At 40.3% G+C, this 17,072-nt stretch overlaps 1 protein-coding gene across 2 annotated transcripts in view; it reads left to right on the forward strand.

Moving 5' to 3' along the window:
• Nucleotides 1-15,919, forward strand: part of CDC40 (cell division cycle 40) — a 41,853-nt gene extending 25,934 nt beyond the window's left edge. For both annotated transcript variants that reach the window (XM_044291714.1, XM_044291715.1), the window contains 9 exons: nt 977-1,116; nt 6,477-6,551; nt 6,817-6,862; nt 8,106-8,207; nt 10,013-10,128; nt 11,138-11,271; nt 12,793-12,869; nt 13,438-13,582; nt 15,385-15,919. In XM_044291714.1, coding sequence (XP_044147649.1) covers nt 977-1,116; nt 6,477-6,551; nt 6,817-6,862; nt 8,106-8,207; nt 10,013-10,128; nt 11,138-11,271; nt 12,793-12,869; nt 13,438-13,582; nt 15,385-15,562 — 1,013 coding nt within the window. In that variant the 3' untranslated portion in view covers nt 15,563-15,919. The remainder of the gene's footprint in view (nt 1-976; nt 1,117-6,476; nt 6,552-6,816; nt 6,863-8,105; nt 8,208-10,012; nt 10,129-11,137; nt 11,272-12,792; nt 12,870-13,437; nt 13,583-15,384) is intronic.
• The last annotated feature ends 1,153 nt before the right edge of the window (nt 15,920-17,072 follow it).

Consider the following 17,072-nt stretch of genomic DNA (forward strand, 5'->3'; position numbering starts at 1 on the left):
AGTGGCAGAATGTGTATGGAAATGCATCTTTGACAAGGCAACTGGTAACACCCAGTCTTTAGTCTCTTCATAAAATTTGAGGACTAACTGGGTGGCACAACCAAGAGTTACTGTATCTATTGTCAGGAGTGTTGAATGGTTGGTCCTCTGTAAACATTACAAGCAAAAACAATCTAGTATAGTAAAATAAAGTTGGGGAAAACTGTCTTAATTAAAGGGAACCCGTCACTGGGATTTTGTGTATAGAGCTGAGGCCATGGGTTGCTAGATGGCCACTAGCACATCCGCAATACCCAGTACCAATAGCTCTGTGTGCTTTTATTGTGCACAAAAACCGATTTGATACATATGCAAATTAACCTTAGATGAGTCCTGTATGTGAGATGAGTCAGGGACAGGACTCATCTCAGGTTAATTTGCATATGTATCAAATCGGTTTTTGTGCACAATAAAAGCACACAGAGCTATTGGTACTGGGTATTGCGGATGTGCTAGTGGCCATCTAGCAACCCATGTCCTCAGCTCTATACACAAAATCCCGGTGACAGGTTCCCTTTAACTAAAACACAGTGAGGCATTTTACTTGAGTAAGGATATACTTTAGAGTTTGCTATGCCCAGCATTTCAGAGAGCTTGTAACATTATCAGAACTAATCGGCTTCTTACATGTTTTATGTAGTCTTTTAATGTTTACTTCAGACAAAGAAAATAACTAACTTTAGTTTTAAGTCTTTAAAATGCAATTATGATGAGACGGACAGCGCCACTCAAATGTAGAAGACGTGTCCTGACATTATTCATAGCATTCCTAGTAAGGCATCAAGAAAAGCTTGTTTCACTGCATACCCTCACTGCACCATGATGGTCTTTGCAGTTAAGTACCGTAAATGAAAACCTGAGGCTTGTAGAATGCCAGAAATACTCTTCCTATGTTCAAGCCATTCTATAAAGTAATGTATTTATTTTTCCTTTCTAGTTAAGGAAATGTATGACTACCAAGGCAGATCATATTTGCACATTCCTCAAGATGTTGATGTTAACCTGCGGTCTACTGAACTGCCTGAGAAATGTTATCTTCCCAAGAAACAAATTCATGTTTGGTCCGGACATACAAAGGTAATATTATTGCAGATATGTTAAAGTGCATCTGTATCCTTTTAACAGTGGACTTCTGTATAAGAGAGGCAGGTGATCATGAGAATGCAAGTCTGCCGTCAAACTGACATGAAATCTTATGGCATCAGCACACATCTACGACTAATGAAAAAAACAGTGTGTAACAGCAAAATGTAAATGAGACGTAAGAAATGAATCATCTCAATGGGGCTGGTGCTTAGGCCTCCGCCTTAAACATTTAACCCCTTAGGGACCCATGACGTACCGGTACGGCATGGATCCCGAGTCCTTAAGGACCCATGATGTACCGGTACGTCATGAGTTTAAATTGAGATTGTGGCCCCCCCAGAGGTTAATCCGCACAGGATGCCGGCTGAAATCATTCAGCCGGCATCCTGTCACAACGCCTGAGGGGGTCATATGACCCTCCCCCCGTATCGGCGATCGCAGCAAACCGCAGGTCAATTCAGACCTGCGGTTTGTTGCGATTTCTGCTTTAGTGTGGCACAACTACTTTAGTGTGGCAACTACTTTAGTGTGGCACAAATATATAGTTATCACCCCCCCCCCTGCCCCCCTGCACCCCTGCACCCCTGCATGATTTTAGCCTGGTAGGAGGTGCAGGGGGGGCTGTTGCGGGCGGTGCGGCAGGCGGGATCGCGATCGCCCTCCCGCCGAATAATCGTTGGCTTCTAGTGGGTATACCAGGGTGTCAGCACATTGCTGACACCCTGGTATAAACGGCTGACATCTGTGAATGGAAGTCAGCCATTTAACCCTTTCCATACAGTATGGAAAAAGTTAACAGTAAGATGCGGCTCCCTCCCTCTCCCATCGGGGGGGCTGCTGTGCCTTTGCAGCCCCCCGATGGGAGAGGGAGAGAGCACCCAGACAGCCCCCTGAAGCCCCAGTCCTTACCCTTCCCCATCTGCGAAGTTGTGGCAGACGGGGAAGGTTCCCATGGCAACGGGGCGCCTGCTCAGGCGTCCTGCTGTCCATGGTGCTGAACAGATCTATGCTAAAAGCATAGATCTGTTCAGTGTAAGTAAAATACAGTACAGAACCCTATATAGGGTTCTGTACTGTATTATAGAGACATCAGACCCACTGGATCTTCAAGAATCAAGTGGGTCTGGGTAAAAAAAAATGTAAGAAAAAGTGAAAAAAAGTGAAAATAAAAAAACACTTATCACTAATTAAAAATGAAAAAAATAAAATTCCCTACACATGTTTGGTATCGCCGCGTCCGCAACGACCTGATCTATAAAACAGTCATGTTACTTTCCCCTCACGGTGAACGCCAAAAAAATAAAAACTATGAGAAAATTGAAATTTTGCCCACCTTACTTCCCAAAAAAGGTAATAAAAGTGATCAAAAAAGTCGCATGTACGCCAAAATAGTGCCAATCAAACCGTCATCTCATTCCGCAAAAAATGAGACCCTACCCAAGATAATCGCCCAAAAACTGAAAAAAACTATGGCTCTTAGACTATGGAAACACTAAAACATGATTTTTTATTTTTTTTTGTTTCAAAAATGAAATCATTGTGTAAAACTTACATAAAAAAATATACATATTAGGTATCGCCGTGTCCGTATCGACCGGCTCTATAAAAATATCACATGAGTTAACCCCTCAGGTGACCACCGTAAAAAAATAAAAACGGTTAAAAAAAAGCAATTTTCTGTCATCTTACGTCACAAAAAGTGCAATAGCAAGCGATCAAAAAGTCATATGCACCCCAAAATTGTGCCAATAAAACAGCCATCTCATTCCGCAAAAAATGAGACCCTCCAAGATAATCGCCCGAAAACTGAAAAAACTATGGCTCTTAGACTATGGAAGACACTAAAACGGTTTTTGTTTTAAAAATGAAATCATTGTGTAAAACTTACATAAATAAAAAAAGTATACATATTAGGTATCGCCGCGTCCGTGACAACCTGCTCTATAAAATTACCACATGATCTAACCTTTCAGATGAATGTTGTAAATAACAAAAAAAAAAAACGGTGCCAAAAAAGCTATTTCTTGTTACCTTGCCGCACAAAAAGTGTAATATAGAGCAACCAAAAATCATATGTACCCTAAACTAGTACCAACAAAACTGCCACCTTATCCCGTAGTTTCTAAAATGGGGTCACTTTTTTGGAGTTTCTACTCTAGGGGTGCATCAGGGGGGCTTCAAATGGGACATTGTGTCAAAACAACCAGTCCAGCAAAATCTGGCTTCCAAAAACCATACGGCGCACCTTTCACTCTACGCCCCGCTGTGTGGCCGTACAGTAGTTTACGGCCACATATGGGGTGTTTCTGTAAACGGCAGAGTCAGGGCAATAAAGATACAGTCTTGTTTGGCTGTTAACTCTTGCTTTGTTAGTGGAAAAAATGGGTTAAAATGGAAAATTAGGCAAAAAAAGGAAATTCTCAAATTTCATCCCCATTTGCCAATAACTCTTGTGCAACACCTAAAGGGTAAACAAAGTTTGTAAAATCAGTTTTGAATACCTTGAGGGGTGTAGTTTATAGAATTAAGGGTCATTTTTGGGTGGTTTCTATTATGTAAGCCTCGCAAAGTGACTTCAGAGCTGTAGTGGTCCCTAAAAATTGGGTTTTTGTAAATTTCTGAAAAATTTAAATATTTGCTTCTAAAGTTCTAAACCTTGTAACACCCCCAAAAAATAAAATATCATTCCCAAAATAATTCAAACCTGAAGTAGACATATAGGGAATTGAAAAGTCATCACAATTTTTGGGGGTATTACTATGTATTACAGAAGTAGAGAAACTTAGAAATTTGCAAATTTTTCAAAATTTTTGGTAAATTTGGTATTTTTTTTTATGCAAAAAAAAAAATTTGGGGGGACTTCATTTTACCAGTGTCATGAAGTACAATATGTGACGAAAAAACAATCTCAGAATGGCCTGGATAAGTCAAAGCGTTTTAAAGTGACACTGGTCAGATTTGCAAAAAATGGCCGAGTCCTTAAGGGGTTAAAGGGTTTGTCCGAGTTGTGTGAAAACTCCTGCAAACTGCCTAAAATAACAAATGAATGGATACTCGCCTGTTTTCTCCTCTGCTACCTCCTGCACTGCACTCCAGTCCTCTTTTCACTTCGTTTTTCTGGCTGCAGCGGTGGTTTTCTGTGCACACAGGTCACTGCTGCAGCCAATCGTTAGCCTCAGCAGAGCGGTACTATGCATGGCTGAGGACATTGATTGGCAGCAGCTGTGACCTGTGCACGAAATGTCACCACTGCAGCCGAGAGGATGATGTCAGCAGTGGGAGGACTGCAATGCTCAAAGGAATGGAAGCAAACAGCTGAGTATCCATTAATTTTGATATTTTAGGACATTTACTTGGGTTGCCTGAGTTTTTATATAACTTGGGCAACCCCTTTTTATTGGTTAGTTTTCTCTGTACTTATATGTGTGAAGCAAAACACTTGTCCCAGACGTTTTATATGTATTAAATAAAAAAATAATATAAAAAAACTAAGCTTACCATTAACACTTTAGATGCTATTGATTTTTGCGCTCCTTTCAATCTAAAAAAAAAACATGTTTCGAGTCTTTTCCCTTTTGGCATGCTAGTCAAATTAAGCAAGCCATAAAATGTATTTTCATGTTATCCATTTTCTAGGACTTCTCTTTCAGTGTCTGAAAGGTTTGCTATAAAGGCTAACCAGTAGGGAGTCACTGCCCTAAAATAGAATAAATCCTGTTGAACTGCTGAGCTATTACAATTAACGCAGCAGTCCGCTGAGACATTGATGTGTTCCATTTAAAAAGTTTAGCCTGTAATGTCTTGGATTCCTGTATGCTTGTTATCCCTTTTTCTGACAGCCAGTGAACATGACCAGCCCAAGTAAATAAAAACATGACATGTGTCATAGAGAAGGAAAATAGTAGTAAATGGGAAAATGGTGAATAAAAAATAATTATTTTCTACCTCTCTGTAAATCCACTGCATTTTATGAGCCTTTCTCTTGTTCAAAAGGGAAAATTAATACATAAGACACTTAGGGGCACATTTATTAAGACCGACGTTTTAGACTTAAGTCTTAATAAAGCCCTAAACTGGCGGTGGATCCGCCAAAGTTATGTAGATGCGCAGGCCTCTCCATCACATCGGCGCATCCAGATCCAGTTCTAAATGTAAGATGGCTTCTGAGAGCTGTCTTACATTTAGACCTTTTTCTACGCCATCCCCTTCCCCGCCTGTGCAAAGCCCACAATTTTAGACCTGGAGTGAGCGGGGCGAAGTTGCAGATAGTGGTGCTACCTGCACTTTATGTTGACTAAATTGCAAAGGGTTCAATCCTATGCAAAATCTGCTATTTAATTTTTACTGTTTATCCCCCACTCCTTATCTTTGCCACGCCTCCAAAATAAACCCTAATTGTAGTATTCCTAGCCTGAATGCAAAGCAAATTACATCCCTGAATCATTCCGTATTGCAAATTTTCCTCTTGCTCAGACCAAAGAGTAAAGTCCACACAGTGCCCAGCACACCGTATAGAAATGGCTAGAATATTGAACCATTTCGAAAAAGTTATGTAGTCACGTAGCAGTGCAAGATAGATAGATAGATACAATAATCTAGGGGCAGACTGAGAACCTGGCTCTTTCACACGAGTGATACAGATTGTCAGGATCTGTCCAGGGAAAAATAAATCTTGGTTTTGCACTCAGAAGAATAACAATCTACAGTCAGGTCCATAAATATTGGGACATCGACACAATTCTAACATTTTTGGCTCTATACACCACCACAATGGATTTGAAATGAAACAGACAAGATGTGCTTTAACTACAGACTGTCAGCTTTAATTTGAGGGTATTTACATCCAAACCAGGGGAACGGTGTAGGAATTACAACAGTTTGCATATGTGCCTCCCACTTGTTAAGAGCCAAAAATGTTAGAATTGTGTTGATGTCCCAATATTTTTGGACCTGACTACAACTCCAAGTGAAAAACACATTGCACCCGGATTCCTTCCGTTTTTCAAGCAAGCCCCATTTACTTCTATGGAGACAGGGCTGCGTGAAAAACGCACAGTATAAGACATGCTGCAGTTTTTCCTGAACACAAAGGTGATGTGTGAAGAAGACATTAAAATGAATGGATCAAGATTCACTTGGGGTTAGGAAACAAAGAGTGGCAGTAAAGAGGTCTTTGGAGAGCATGTGCCACCCTGGGTCTATAGACTATACCACTGTGTTTAGCACTACATTGTATCATTAAAGTTTGGACCGATCTGTGACATGTTACAGTAGGTGTGACATATTTTACATGTTTGTTTTTCCTTGAGTATGCAGCTCGAATAAAAATCGGTCTTTTGTCTTTTTTTCAGGGTGTCAGTGCTGTTCGATTATTCCCTCTCTCTGGCCATTTGCTATTGTCTTCTTCCATGGATTGCAAGATTAAGGTTAGTAATGTTTCTCAGCTTCAAATAGGTTCCTTACATATGAGTCGTTAACATGTTAAGTGTCAACATAGGTGAGAGATCACCGGTTTACTGCAGATATGTCAACTTGTAGCCTGATGCTATATGTCTCCATTGTGCCTGTATTAATTAGCCTGGCATTGCATTTTAAGCATATCATTTTTTGAGGTGATATGTTGCAAGACATTACTAGTTTGAGGTATTATTGTCATTTTAAACTTGTTTTGTGAATCTGTTCTTGTTACAGATTTGGGAAGTGTACAATGAACGAAGATGTTTACGGACATTTATAGGTATGGTATGAATCTAGTTAATAAACAGCTTTACTCCAATAAAATCTGCCTTTAAAAAAGCAGGATAAGTGTCTATTCTAAGTTTTATCAAAACAGGTGCAAAGGAATAGTGGCTCAGTTGCCCATAGCAATTAATCAGATTGGTCCTTTCATTTTCCAGAGGAGTGAAAAATGAAAGGTGGAATCTGATCGGTTGTTATGGATAATCAGGTGAGTTTTTCTTTTCAACCTACAATCACCTCACTGTCCAACCCAGACAGCAACACATACCACCTGTATAGTATCTGATCTACAAACAAAAAAAGCAAGTGGAGATAATATAACAAAATATCACTTTATTCTCAAATATAATAAATAGGGGAAAAGACAGGATGGTAAGCAGTATACAGAGAAACATAGGGCAGTATACACAATTGCGAGACCATGTGTATCCACACAAAAATAAGCATGGATCACCTACAGGTCAATATAATTATGGTGCATGGACAACCAATACTGCGTAGCAGATAGTGAATTTAACCCAAGTAGGTGTATATGCTACAAAGCGGAAATCAATAAATCACTGATTGTCCATAGACCTCACATCAGAAAATATATATACATAGACGTCCAAGACTAAGACATATATAGTAGAATGTCACGAATAAAATCGGTCACTGGATATCAAGATATAATAATGCCCCACAGATGGTATCCTGGGCCTAATATGGATGTGATGTAGGACCATGTATAGATATGCCGTAGTACTATACGTGGAACGTACCTGACGACATGATGAACGCAATAGGTAAGCCCAAAGCACAAGACCTCGACGCGCGTTTCACCTCAGCGGCTTCGTCAGGAGTTTTTCTTTTCACCTGTTTTGATAAATCTCCCCCAAAGTATCTAGCCTTACTTGGGGCTTATGTGTATCCAATATTAAAATGGCCATCCAGGCCCCCTAAGGCTAGGGCTACATGGCGACTTGTAGTAGTGCTACATGGCGACTTGTAGTAGTGCTATAGAAGATCGCAATGCCGTGTGTCTACATTGTTCTTAATGATACTGAAGTGGTTATGTTATGACCCAGAAGTTGCCACGACAGTGACATGACAGTTGGCAGAAATCCAAACCTGTCGGATTTGTGCATGACCACATTCACTATCATTAGGTGTGACTGGCATGTCGCATGGCTACCGTGTAGCTTTAGAACATATGTGGCAATCGCCTGAAAATTATCTTTTTTGTTCTTTTTGTTGTTAAGGCCACAGTAAAGCTGTTCGTGACATTTGTTTCAACAATGCTGGAACCCAGTTCCTAAGTGCAGCATATGACCGCTATCTCAAGCTGTGGGACTCTGAAACAGGTAATGGCTTAAAAGGGTTTCCCGTTGTGTTAAATTAGTCTAATTTGATACATAGTGTTGAATTAGGCATCTCCCCAATGTCCAAGTATTTTTGAAAATGAAGTGTTCATTCCTCTCCATTGAGTTGGCACACAGGTCATCTTTCCACAAGGGGATTGTGGAATTGTGGAAGACCAGTTGTATGTTGCAAGGCAATTTGGAGTGAAAAAATCGCTTTGGGTTATAACATCTATGATATAGGAAAAATCTATGTTTGCCAGATGGGTGCCTGTAACATACTGGGTCTGTTGACCCCTTTGTTACTCTCCTAGACGTCAATTAGCAATGTTTTGCTGCTAGTTTATACAGTAGAAGACACTGGTGCAAGGACAAGAAAAACCAGACTGAGCCTCCAAACTATCAATGTGTCTATCAATGTAACTATCATCACTAGCTAACAAGATAAGTTAACTTCTATGTCTAGTAGCAAAAAATGCATTACGGTAGGCTGTTCTTTCACTTTGTACTTTTTGTAGCAAGAAAGTCCTTAACATGCCATGTAAGCTGGAGGGTCATTCAAGTGTTATATAATAGAAAATGATTCTAATTGCTGATGGATGGATTTGCCACTTTCACCCGAGCGAATTAGCAATCTGTATATGGCCCGGATTCTATTACTGGAATCCGTTGCTGCTGATAATGAATAGAGCTATTTACATGGGCGTATAACTTCTGTCAGTATCTGAAATCCGCAGCCTTTCCGAGTTTTGTGCATATTTGCTTCCAAATTCATCCATTATAGTCTATATAAGTACCATAAAAAAGGAAGGAATACGTATGAATATCCAGATGAAATACTAATTCTATATTGATGACAATCTGAATGTTAAATTATCTGGTATTCATACATATTCCAGAGGCTGAATACGTAAGGAAATCAATACACTTCTGTGAAAGAGATCTTTGCACAAGAGCAGAAGATGTCAGACGTTTGACAAGCAGTGAGAATGTAGTTCAAAGATTCCTGTGTTGCACTGCTACATTGCAGTGAACAATGTTGATTGTGGTTGCATTGTGACCAGAGAATTGCCATGACATGAGATTTGACAGAAAACCAAACCTGCTCAATTTTGGCGTTAGCACATCACTAGCTGTAATTTTAGCAGTGCTACACAACGTTGCTATGTGTGTAGTACTAGACAGTTGGCGGTTGTCACTATACTGACAAAATTGTATTTGCAATCTGTGTGCAGACTATTTTGTCATGAAACATTCTTTACCTTTTACTTGTAAGGCTACTTTCACACCTGCATTCAGTGTGGATCCGTCTTGTATCGGCACAGACGGATCCGCACCGATAATGCAAACGCTTGTATCCGTTCAGAACGGATCCGTTTGCATTATTCTTTCAAAAAAAAAGTCTGTCAAAACGGATGAGTCCTGACTTGCATTGAAAGTCAATGGGGGACGGATCCGTTTTAAATTGCACCATATTGTGTTGGTGAAAACTGATCCGCCCCTATTGACTTACATTGTAAGTCAGGATGGATCCGTTTGGCTCTGTATCGTCAGGCGGACACCAAAATGCTGCAAGCAGTGTTTTGATGTCCACCTCCAGAGCGGAATAGAGGCGCAACAGAGCCAAACTGATGCATTCTGAGCAGATCCTTATCCATTCAGAATGCATTGGGGCTGAACTGATCTGTTTTGGGCCTCTTGTGAGAACTCTGAAACGGATCTCACAAGCGAACCCAGAAACGCCAGTGTGAAAGTAGCCTTAGTGCTAAAGAATACCGCCTTAATTTACGAGATTCCTTTTTTATTAGGTCAGTGCATATCCAGGTTTACAAATAGAAAGGTGCCATATTGTGTTAAGTTCAATCCTGATGAAGATAAACAGAATCTGTTTGTGGCAGGGATGTCTGATAAAAAGATTGTACAGGTGAGTCAGTGTAATTTTACATAGCTCTTAATGTTGTAAGTGGGTCTTTTGTTCTCTTCTGACATTTCTTTGTTTTTCAACTCGCCATTGTTGCACCGTCAGCTTGTAGGACGAATGATCTTTCTGTAATGAACGCTTCCAGAGAGATGATTTGTCCTTCACTAGGTTTAATTGAATTTATATGGTCAGTTTGAACAAATTTAGAGGTCAATACAGACTAAAATTTCTAGTTTACTATAGGTCATCAGTGTCTGGTTGGTGGAGGTACGACACTCAAGATCTCTACCGATCAGCTGTTTGAGAAGACTGCTGCGCTCCCGTGAGCACCGCAGCCTTCTCGCAGCTTACCAAGAACAGCGCCGTACATAGTATAAAGTCTGTGCTTGGTATCACAACTCGGCCCCATTCACTTCTATGGGCCTAAGCTATGCGTAGGCCATGTGACCGATGAAACTAGTCTAGGGAAAGCTCAAAGAAAAGAGATGCTGCCTTCTCAAACAGCTGATCAGCAGAGGTACCGGGTGGAGGAGCCGATGACCTATCCTGAGGATTGCTCATCAGTATTAAAATTTCAGAAAACACCTTCACTATTAGAGAACACGTGATTATCATCTGATCACACTGGGTTGGGACTTAAACTCGAGGATCCAAAGTTCTGACAGCTAGTGTAAGAAGTGGCTTTTTGCTCTAACAGAGGGCATATTGAAAACCAGGACACATTGTGACAATAACAGGTGGGGCCTCCCAGTAGCACTACCCCTTATGATCACTAAGTTTCCACTAACTTAATGCATTGCATTGATGTGCTAGTGTAGAGTTCTGGAACAATGTCCTACCTGTATGGAGCTGTGTAAACATTAAGGACAACATGTGTATATAGCGTGACTGTGTCTGTATAAGAATTCACTTTTGGTTGTAACTGCTGGACTGTTCTTTTATTCCGACTGTGAGTATATAAATTTTTCAACTTGGACAGTTCTGTAATTTTTGTCATCATTCCAACTTTCAGTGGGATATTCGAAGTGGGGATATTGTCCAGGAGTATGACAGGCATCTGGGAGCTGTCAACACAATTACTTTTGTCGATGAGAACAGGCGTTTTGTAAGCACCTCAGATGATAAGAGCTTGAGAGTCTGGGAGTGGTAAGTCCCAATTTTAATCACTCTTCTGCCGTTATGGCTGTGTAAACATATAAACTAGTTTGGAGCATTAGCAGGCATGAAGATTACTTGAGGACAAGCAAACATTATATTCATCGCCCTCTTTCCCATCTAAACATATGCTTTATTCTTCCAGATGGTATTGTTTCTGGATTTCACAAACTTTTGTTAATTTTTATTTTTGCCTCCCAGTGCTGCATATATTTGCATCTGTAATTAATGTTGAACAGCTTGACAACTGCAATGTATTTACTACAGCAATTAGTTTGGGAGTTTGAGAGCGGCCAATAATTTGTGCATAGCTAGAAGTTTGGAAACTTGAGAAACTAAAAAAGCTTCATTTTATGGTCATTTTTGCTGTGTAACAATATCTTTTAAATCTGTAACTGTTGTAAAAGGTGTTGTAACAAGAGTCACTGTACAGGTTTCATAGTTGTCTAGGAGACTGGTCATTCACATAGACAGAGACAAACAGTTTTGTCTATTGGCAAACCATACATTTTTAAAATGGATTTTGAAAAAGTTCACTTGGCAGTAGGTCAGGATACATTAAAATTGGTTTTCTCAGAATCAACATGTATCACTTATCCCCAGGATAGAAGATACATTATAAATTGCTGTCTAACTGCTGGGACCCCTACCAGTCATGAGAACAGGAGCCCTGTGTCCCCCTTTTGAAAGGAGCAGCAGTCAAGCATGTGCATTGCTCCTCCATACAAAGCCTATGGGACTGACTGAGAGAGCCACCTTGGTCAGTCCCATAGGCTATCTCAGTCAGTCCTATAGACTTTGAATGGAGCAGCAGTCATGCATGCACACTACCACTCTATTCACACGGGGACGCGGCTCTTGTTCCCATTATTAAAGGCATCACACTAATAACCTACCCTGTGCATAAAAGTTGATTCTGGGAAAAACCCTTTATAGGGAACCTGTCATCAACTTTATGCTGACCTCACTGACGGCAGCATAAATTAGTGACAGAAATGCTGATTTCAGCGGTGTGTCACTCATTAGCTAAAAGTAAGTGGTTGCCAAGAACCAGCATCATAATCATTGCAGCCCAGGCCTTGAAAAGAGTCAAATCTACTTGAGAAGAGTCCTGGTTATTCCTAATCTCCTGCACTCTCACCCACCAGCTGATGATTGGCAGTTCTCTCCTAGAGAGGAAGGGAGAAAACTAGGTAGAAGACTGACAGTCATCAGCAGGTGGGCAGGAGAGCAGGAAGTCATGAATAACCAGGACTCTTCTCAGGTGGCCGTGACTCTTTTCCACGCCCAGTCTGCAATGCTTATGTTGCTGGTTCTTGGCAACCACTTACTTTTAGCTCATGAGTGACACACCGCTAAAATCAGCATTTCTGTCACTAGTTTATGCTGCCATCAGTGAGGTCAGCAGAAAGTGGATGACATGTTCCCTTTAATGTACATTTTAAATAAGAACAATGACATTAGTTGCTTTTATTTTATAACAAAGTGTTATGGTTTTTTTCCCACCTCCAGGGACATTCCTGTAGATTTTAAGTACATAGCAGAACCAAGTATGCACTCTATGCCTGCTGTTACCTTGTCACCTAATGGTAAGTAAAATGGTTAATGAAGCAAAAGGGTATGCCTCTTACATTATTACAGGAGTGTACTGAACAGTATCATATGCGTTTTACTGGAATCATACTGGCAGATCAATGTCTGACATGGAACAGTATTAGTGCTATATCAAAAAGTGGGACTGTCAGAAAATGTGGTGAAATCTTTCATCCGCCTTCTATATGGTACTTTATAAAATGATCATTCTGTGACCAGTCTTTGAATAGTGAAAATATAAGAGTTGTAAAGGGTGGAGTCTGCCAAGTTATTTTGTGAAGCCCTAAAAGATATTCTTCTAAAGAGCAGTAGAAATAATTTACACTATTTAGTACAAGCAGTACTCTTTTTTTATTCAATTTCTACCTAGTTCCTTGTAGTTTAGCACTCTCAAGTAGCGTAATATTGCGAAGACCTTCCCGCCAACTGCTTTTACAGAACCCTAGCTTATTCCTTTAGAATACTACTTATAACCTTAACTTGCATATGTTGAGCTATCAAAGATATTGCCATGACGTGGTATGCTTTTGTATCCGAATTAATTTTCAACATGTTGATTTGCAGGTAAATGGTTGGCTTGTCAGTCTATGGATAACCAGATCCTTATTTTCGGAGCACAAAACAGGTTCCGCTTAAATAAAAAGAAAATTTTCAAAGGTCATATGGTGGCAGGTTATGCTTGTCAAGTTGACTTTTCACCAGATATGAGGTAAGAATAAAGGAGGTTCAGAGTGGGCAAGGGAAGAATCTTGGATATAGATTGTAATTTGGGATTTATTATGCATCATTGTAAATGATTCAACATTTACAATGGCCTCTGGATACAATAGGGGACACTTACGAAGGCTTATTTCATATTTGCGCCATAATTTGTGACTACTTAAGCTTCCTGACACTTTTCTGAAGTGTCAAGAATAGGTGCAGGGCTTTACCAACTTTAACTAACTTGCACCAGAATCTGGCATAACTGATAGCTAAGCCCATGCCAACCCTTAGCTGGCATAGATTTCACTTTCTAGCGCATGGAGTGCCAGAGAAGCGACTAATTTAGGCTACTTTCACACTGGTGTTTTATCTTTATCTCTATCTATCTATAGCTGTGGCTCGGCTATTTGTGTCAAGCCCATAGAAGTGAATGGGAACGGTGGCTGGTCATGCGCAGTGCTCTCCCATTCACTTTATAGGGAGAACACTTGGTGGTGGCCAGAATGGAGTCCTCCAGCCACCACTTTGCAGGACTCCGTTCCCGATATAGGTGTGGGTCCCAGCGCTGGGAGCTGCATCTATGAGACAATGGGGGCATATCCTAGCGATATGACAAGGCAAAAAATAGTGGATGTGGACTAATGGACTAAAAAGCTGCAGTGCCCTTAATGGAGTAGGTTCAAGACTCCTTGATGCAAAATAGAACAAGATACGGATACCGCGCTAAATCTAGAGCGATGTATGGAAGTGATTGTTACTAAGAACCAAAAAGACCAAGAGCCAAATCAATAATCTGCTACAAAATGGCTATCTCAAGTCCATATTAGGCATGTAGAAAGACAGATGTCACAAGTCTATGTTCCCCACGTGAATTTTCAGCAACAACTTTGCTTTGCATGTCCAAAGACAGCTGTCTCACGTCTATATTCACCATGCGATGGACCTGTTATCCGCCTCCAACATGTAGTCAGATCTCGCTTTAAGGCACCAACCGCTCGTTCCAAACCAGTCAGGATTACCTTCCAGAGCCGTCAGAAGTTTCAATCTTTTTGGTGTCTTCCCCACATCCTCGTCCTGGATGAGGATGCGGGGAAGACGCCAAAAAGATTGAATATGGTGACTATAGACGTGAGACAGCTGTCTTTGTACATGCAAAGCAAAGTTGTTGCTGAAAATTCACGTGGTGAACATAGACTTGTGACATCTGTCTTTCCACATGCCTAATATGGACTTGTGATAGCCATTTTGTAGAAGATTATTAATTCGGCTCTTTGTCTTTTTGGTTCTTAGTAACACTCACTTCCACATATCCTAGCGATATGCCCCCATTGTCTGTGAGTCAACTCCTTTAAAAAGTCACAGAAAAAGGAACCCTTTGGCCTTAATTCCTGAGAAGATTATGTCTTTTGCATTTTACACCACTCACTGATGGCAGATATCACCTATGTATAGATAAGACAGGATCCACCATACACAATAGGTGATCGTCAGAGCTTATCTATTCTTTCCTTGTACAACGACCTCTGTGCAGGACACGGAGTATGCCTAGAAAATACTCCTATTGAAGTCAATGAGGTCTTCTCCTGACCATTGTCTATGGCCCATGGGGCTGCTGTAAAGAACAGCTCAGGCAAGATGGTTGCCCCAATAATCATGGTCAAAACTGAGAATCAGAAAATAAAAACAGATTAGAAAAAAAGGATGTGTCACCATATGGTTTAAACAGGCAGAAGCATTTTTGCTGACACATTCCTTTTAAGACTTGATAAAATTACCAGTGACAACAATGTGTTTTTCTTTGTCCAGCTATGTGGTGTCTGGCGATGCTGATGGAAAGCTTAACATCTGGGACTGGAAGACTACCAAACTATACAGCAGATTGAAGGCCCACGATAAAGTATGTATAGGTGCAGTATGGCATCCGCATGAAACCTCCAAAGTTATCACCTGTGGATGGGACGGCCTCATCAAACTATGGGACTGAATCTCAAGTGCCTGTGCTGGATGAATATACAAAGGTTATCTTTGAAGTACTTTGAACTTTGCATGGCTGTTCTGGAGAACTTTGCTCTTGTCATGAAGATATTTGCTAATACTTTATTGTGAATGTAAAGTCTTTACACAGCAGTTATACACTTTCCAATGAGTGGTTCAGTGGCCGCATGCAAGTTGTGTACACTTGTACTGTGTCCAGGTGACAAAGTACCTTCACCAGCAGGTCTTGTGTTTTTTACATCTCTATCCCTGTATGTGTGTATATGTAAGCTCAGACAGATTACTAAATTGTGTATAGAAGCTTTATTTTTAAGTGAAAAATAAAATTGTACATTGGTCTTTTTTATATTGTGGGTTTATTGCAGTAAATTTATTTAATTTATACAATTACTATTTTTTTGCAGAATAAAACACTGACAAGGGTAATGGAAATATATCTGTAGGTGTTCTCTCAATTTGATTAATATTGTAGTAACCTTACGTGAATATAACAGTATTTCATATTTAAAGGGGTTGTCCACATTTATGAACTTTTTTTTTTTTCTTAAAAGTGACTTGCATATATACGGTTGTAATGGAATCTGCCACATTGTCCTGATATTAGAGAAGTTTTGGCCACTTCAATAGAGTATCCTCATTGATGGTTCTCTCATACGGAACATGGCCGTTGATGGAAGGGCATGTGACCAGACCCGCAATGAACATGCGCTATTCGGATTGTGTAGGTTTCCTAGTCACTGACGGCAAACTAATTTTGAATGGTGATGAACTGAAACAAAAGTATATTAAAAAGCTTCAACGTCTGATTATTATGGTTGACTCCAATCTATGCTATCCGCGGCAGATCACAGTGGCTCAGCTCCTGAGTCCTTGCTACATTAAGTCAGTGTTTCCCAACCAGTGTGCCTCCAGCTGTTGCAAAACTACAACTGACAGTCTTTGGTTGTGCGGGCATGCTGGGAGTTGTAGTTTTGCAACAGCTGGAGGCACACTGGTTGGGAAACACTGCATTAAGTAACTGTACTACTGTGTCATACATAATTTTTTAATGAACACTGATAGAACTTTGTATTGAAAAAACTGTGGCAAAACCAATGCCATTTTGTTGCAATAATCTGTAAACCTGCAACATTTTTCAAAAATTTTGCTGCAATTTGTGTAAAATCACTGCAAAATACTGTGGTTTGCCCCAATTTTTATTTTTTAAACTTGCTGGCGTGCCTGTCTGTGGATCCTGCAGCAGAAGAGCTGTGCAGCCCGTTCAGCAAGAAGCCAGGAAAACGGCTCTACCTGCTGGTCACTGAGAATGGTGCTCAGGCTGCACAGGTTGCATATGACTAACAGAAGCCATGATAGCCAGTCACAATAATCAGTCAGTAAATGGTTTGGGTAGATGCTCCTTATGTGGAACTAGCTTCTTTATTGATACAGAGGTTTCTTCGGTCTTTTGATTTTAGCATTCCATGGATTCATCTTCTGTTTATGGATCCTATGTATCT

The sequence above is a fragment of the Bufo gargarizans genome, chromosome 4 (assembly GCF_014858855.1).
Source record: "Bufo gargarizans isolate SCDJY-AF-19 chromosome 4, ASM1485885v1, whole genome shotgun sequence".
NCBI lineage: Eukaryota > Metazoa > Chordata > Amphibia > Anura > Bufonidae > Bufo > Bufo gargarizans.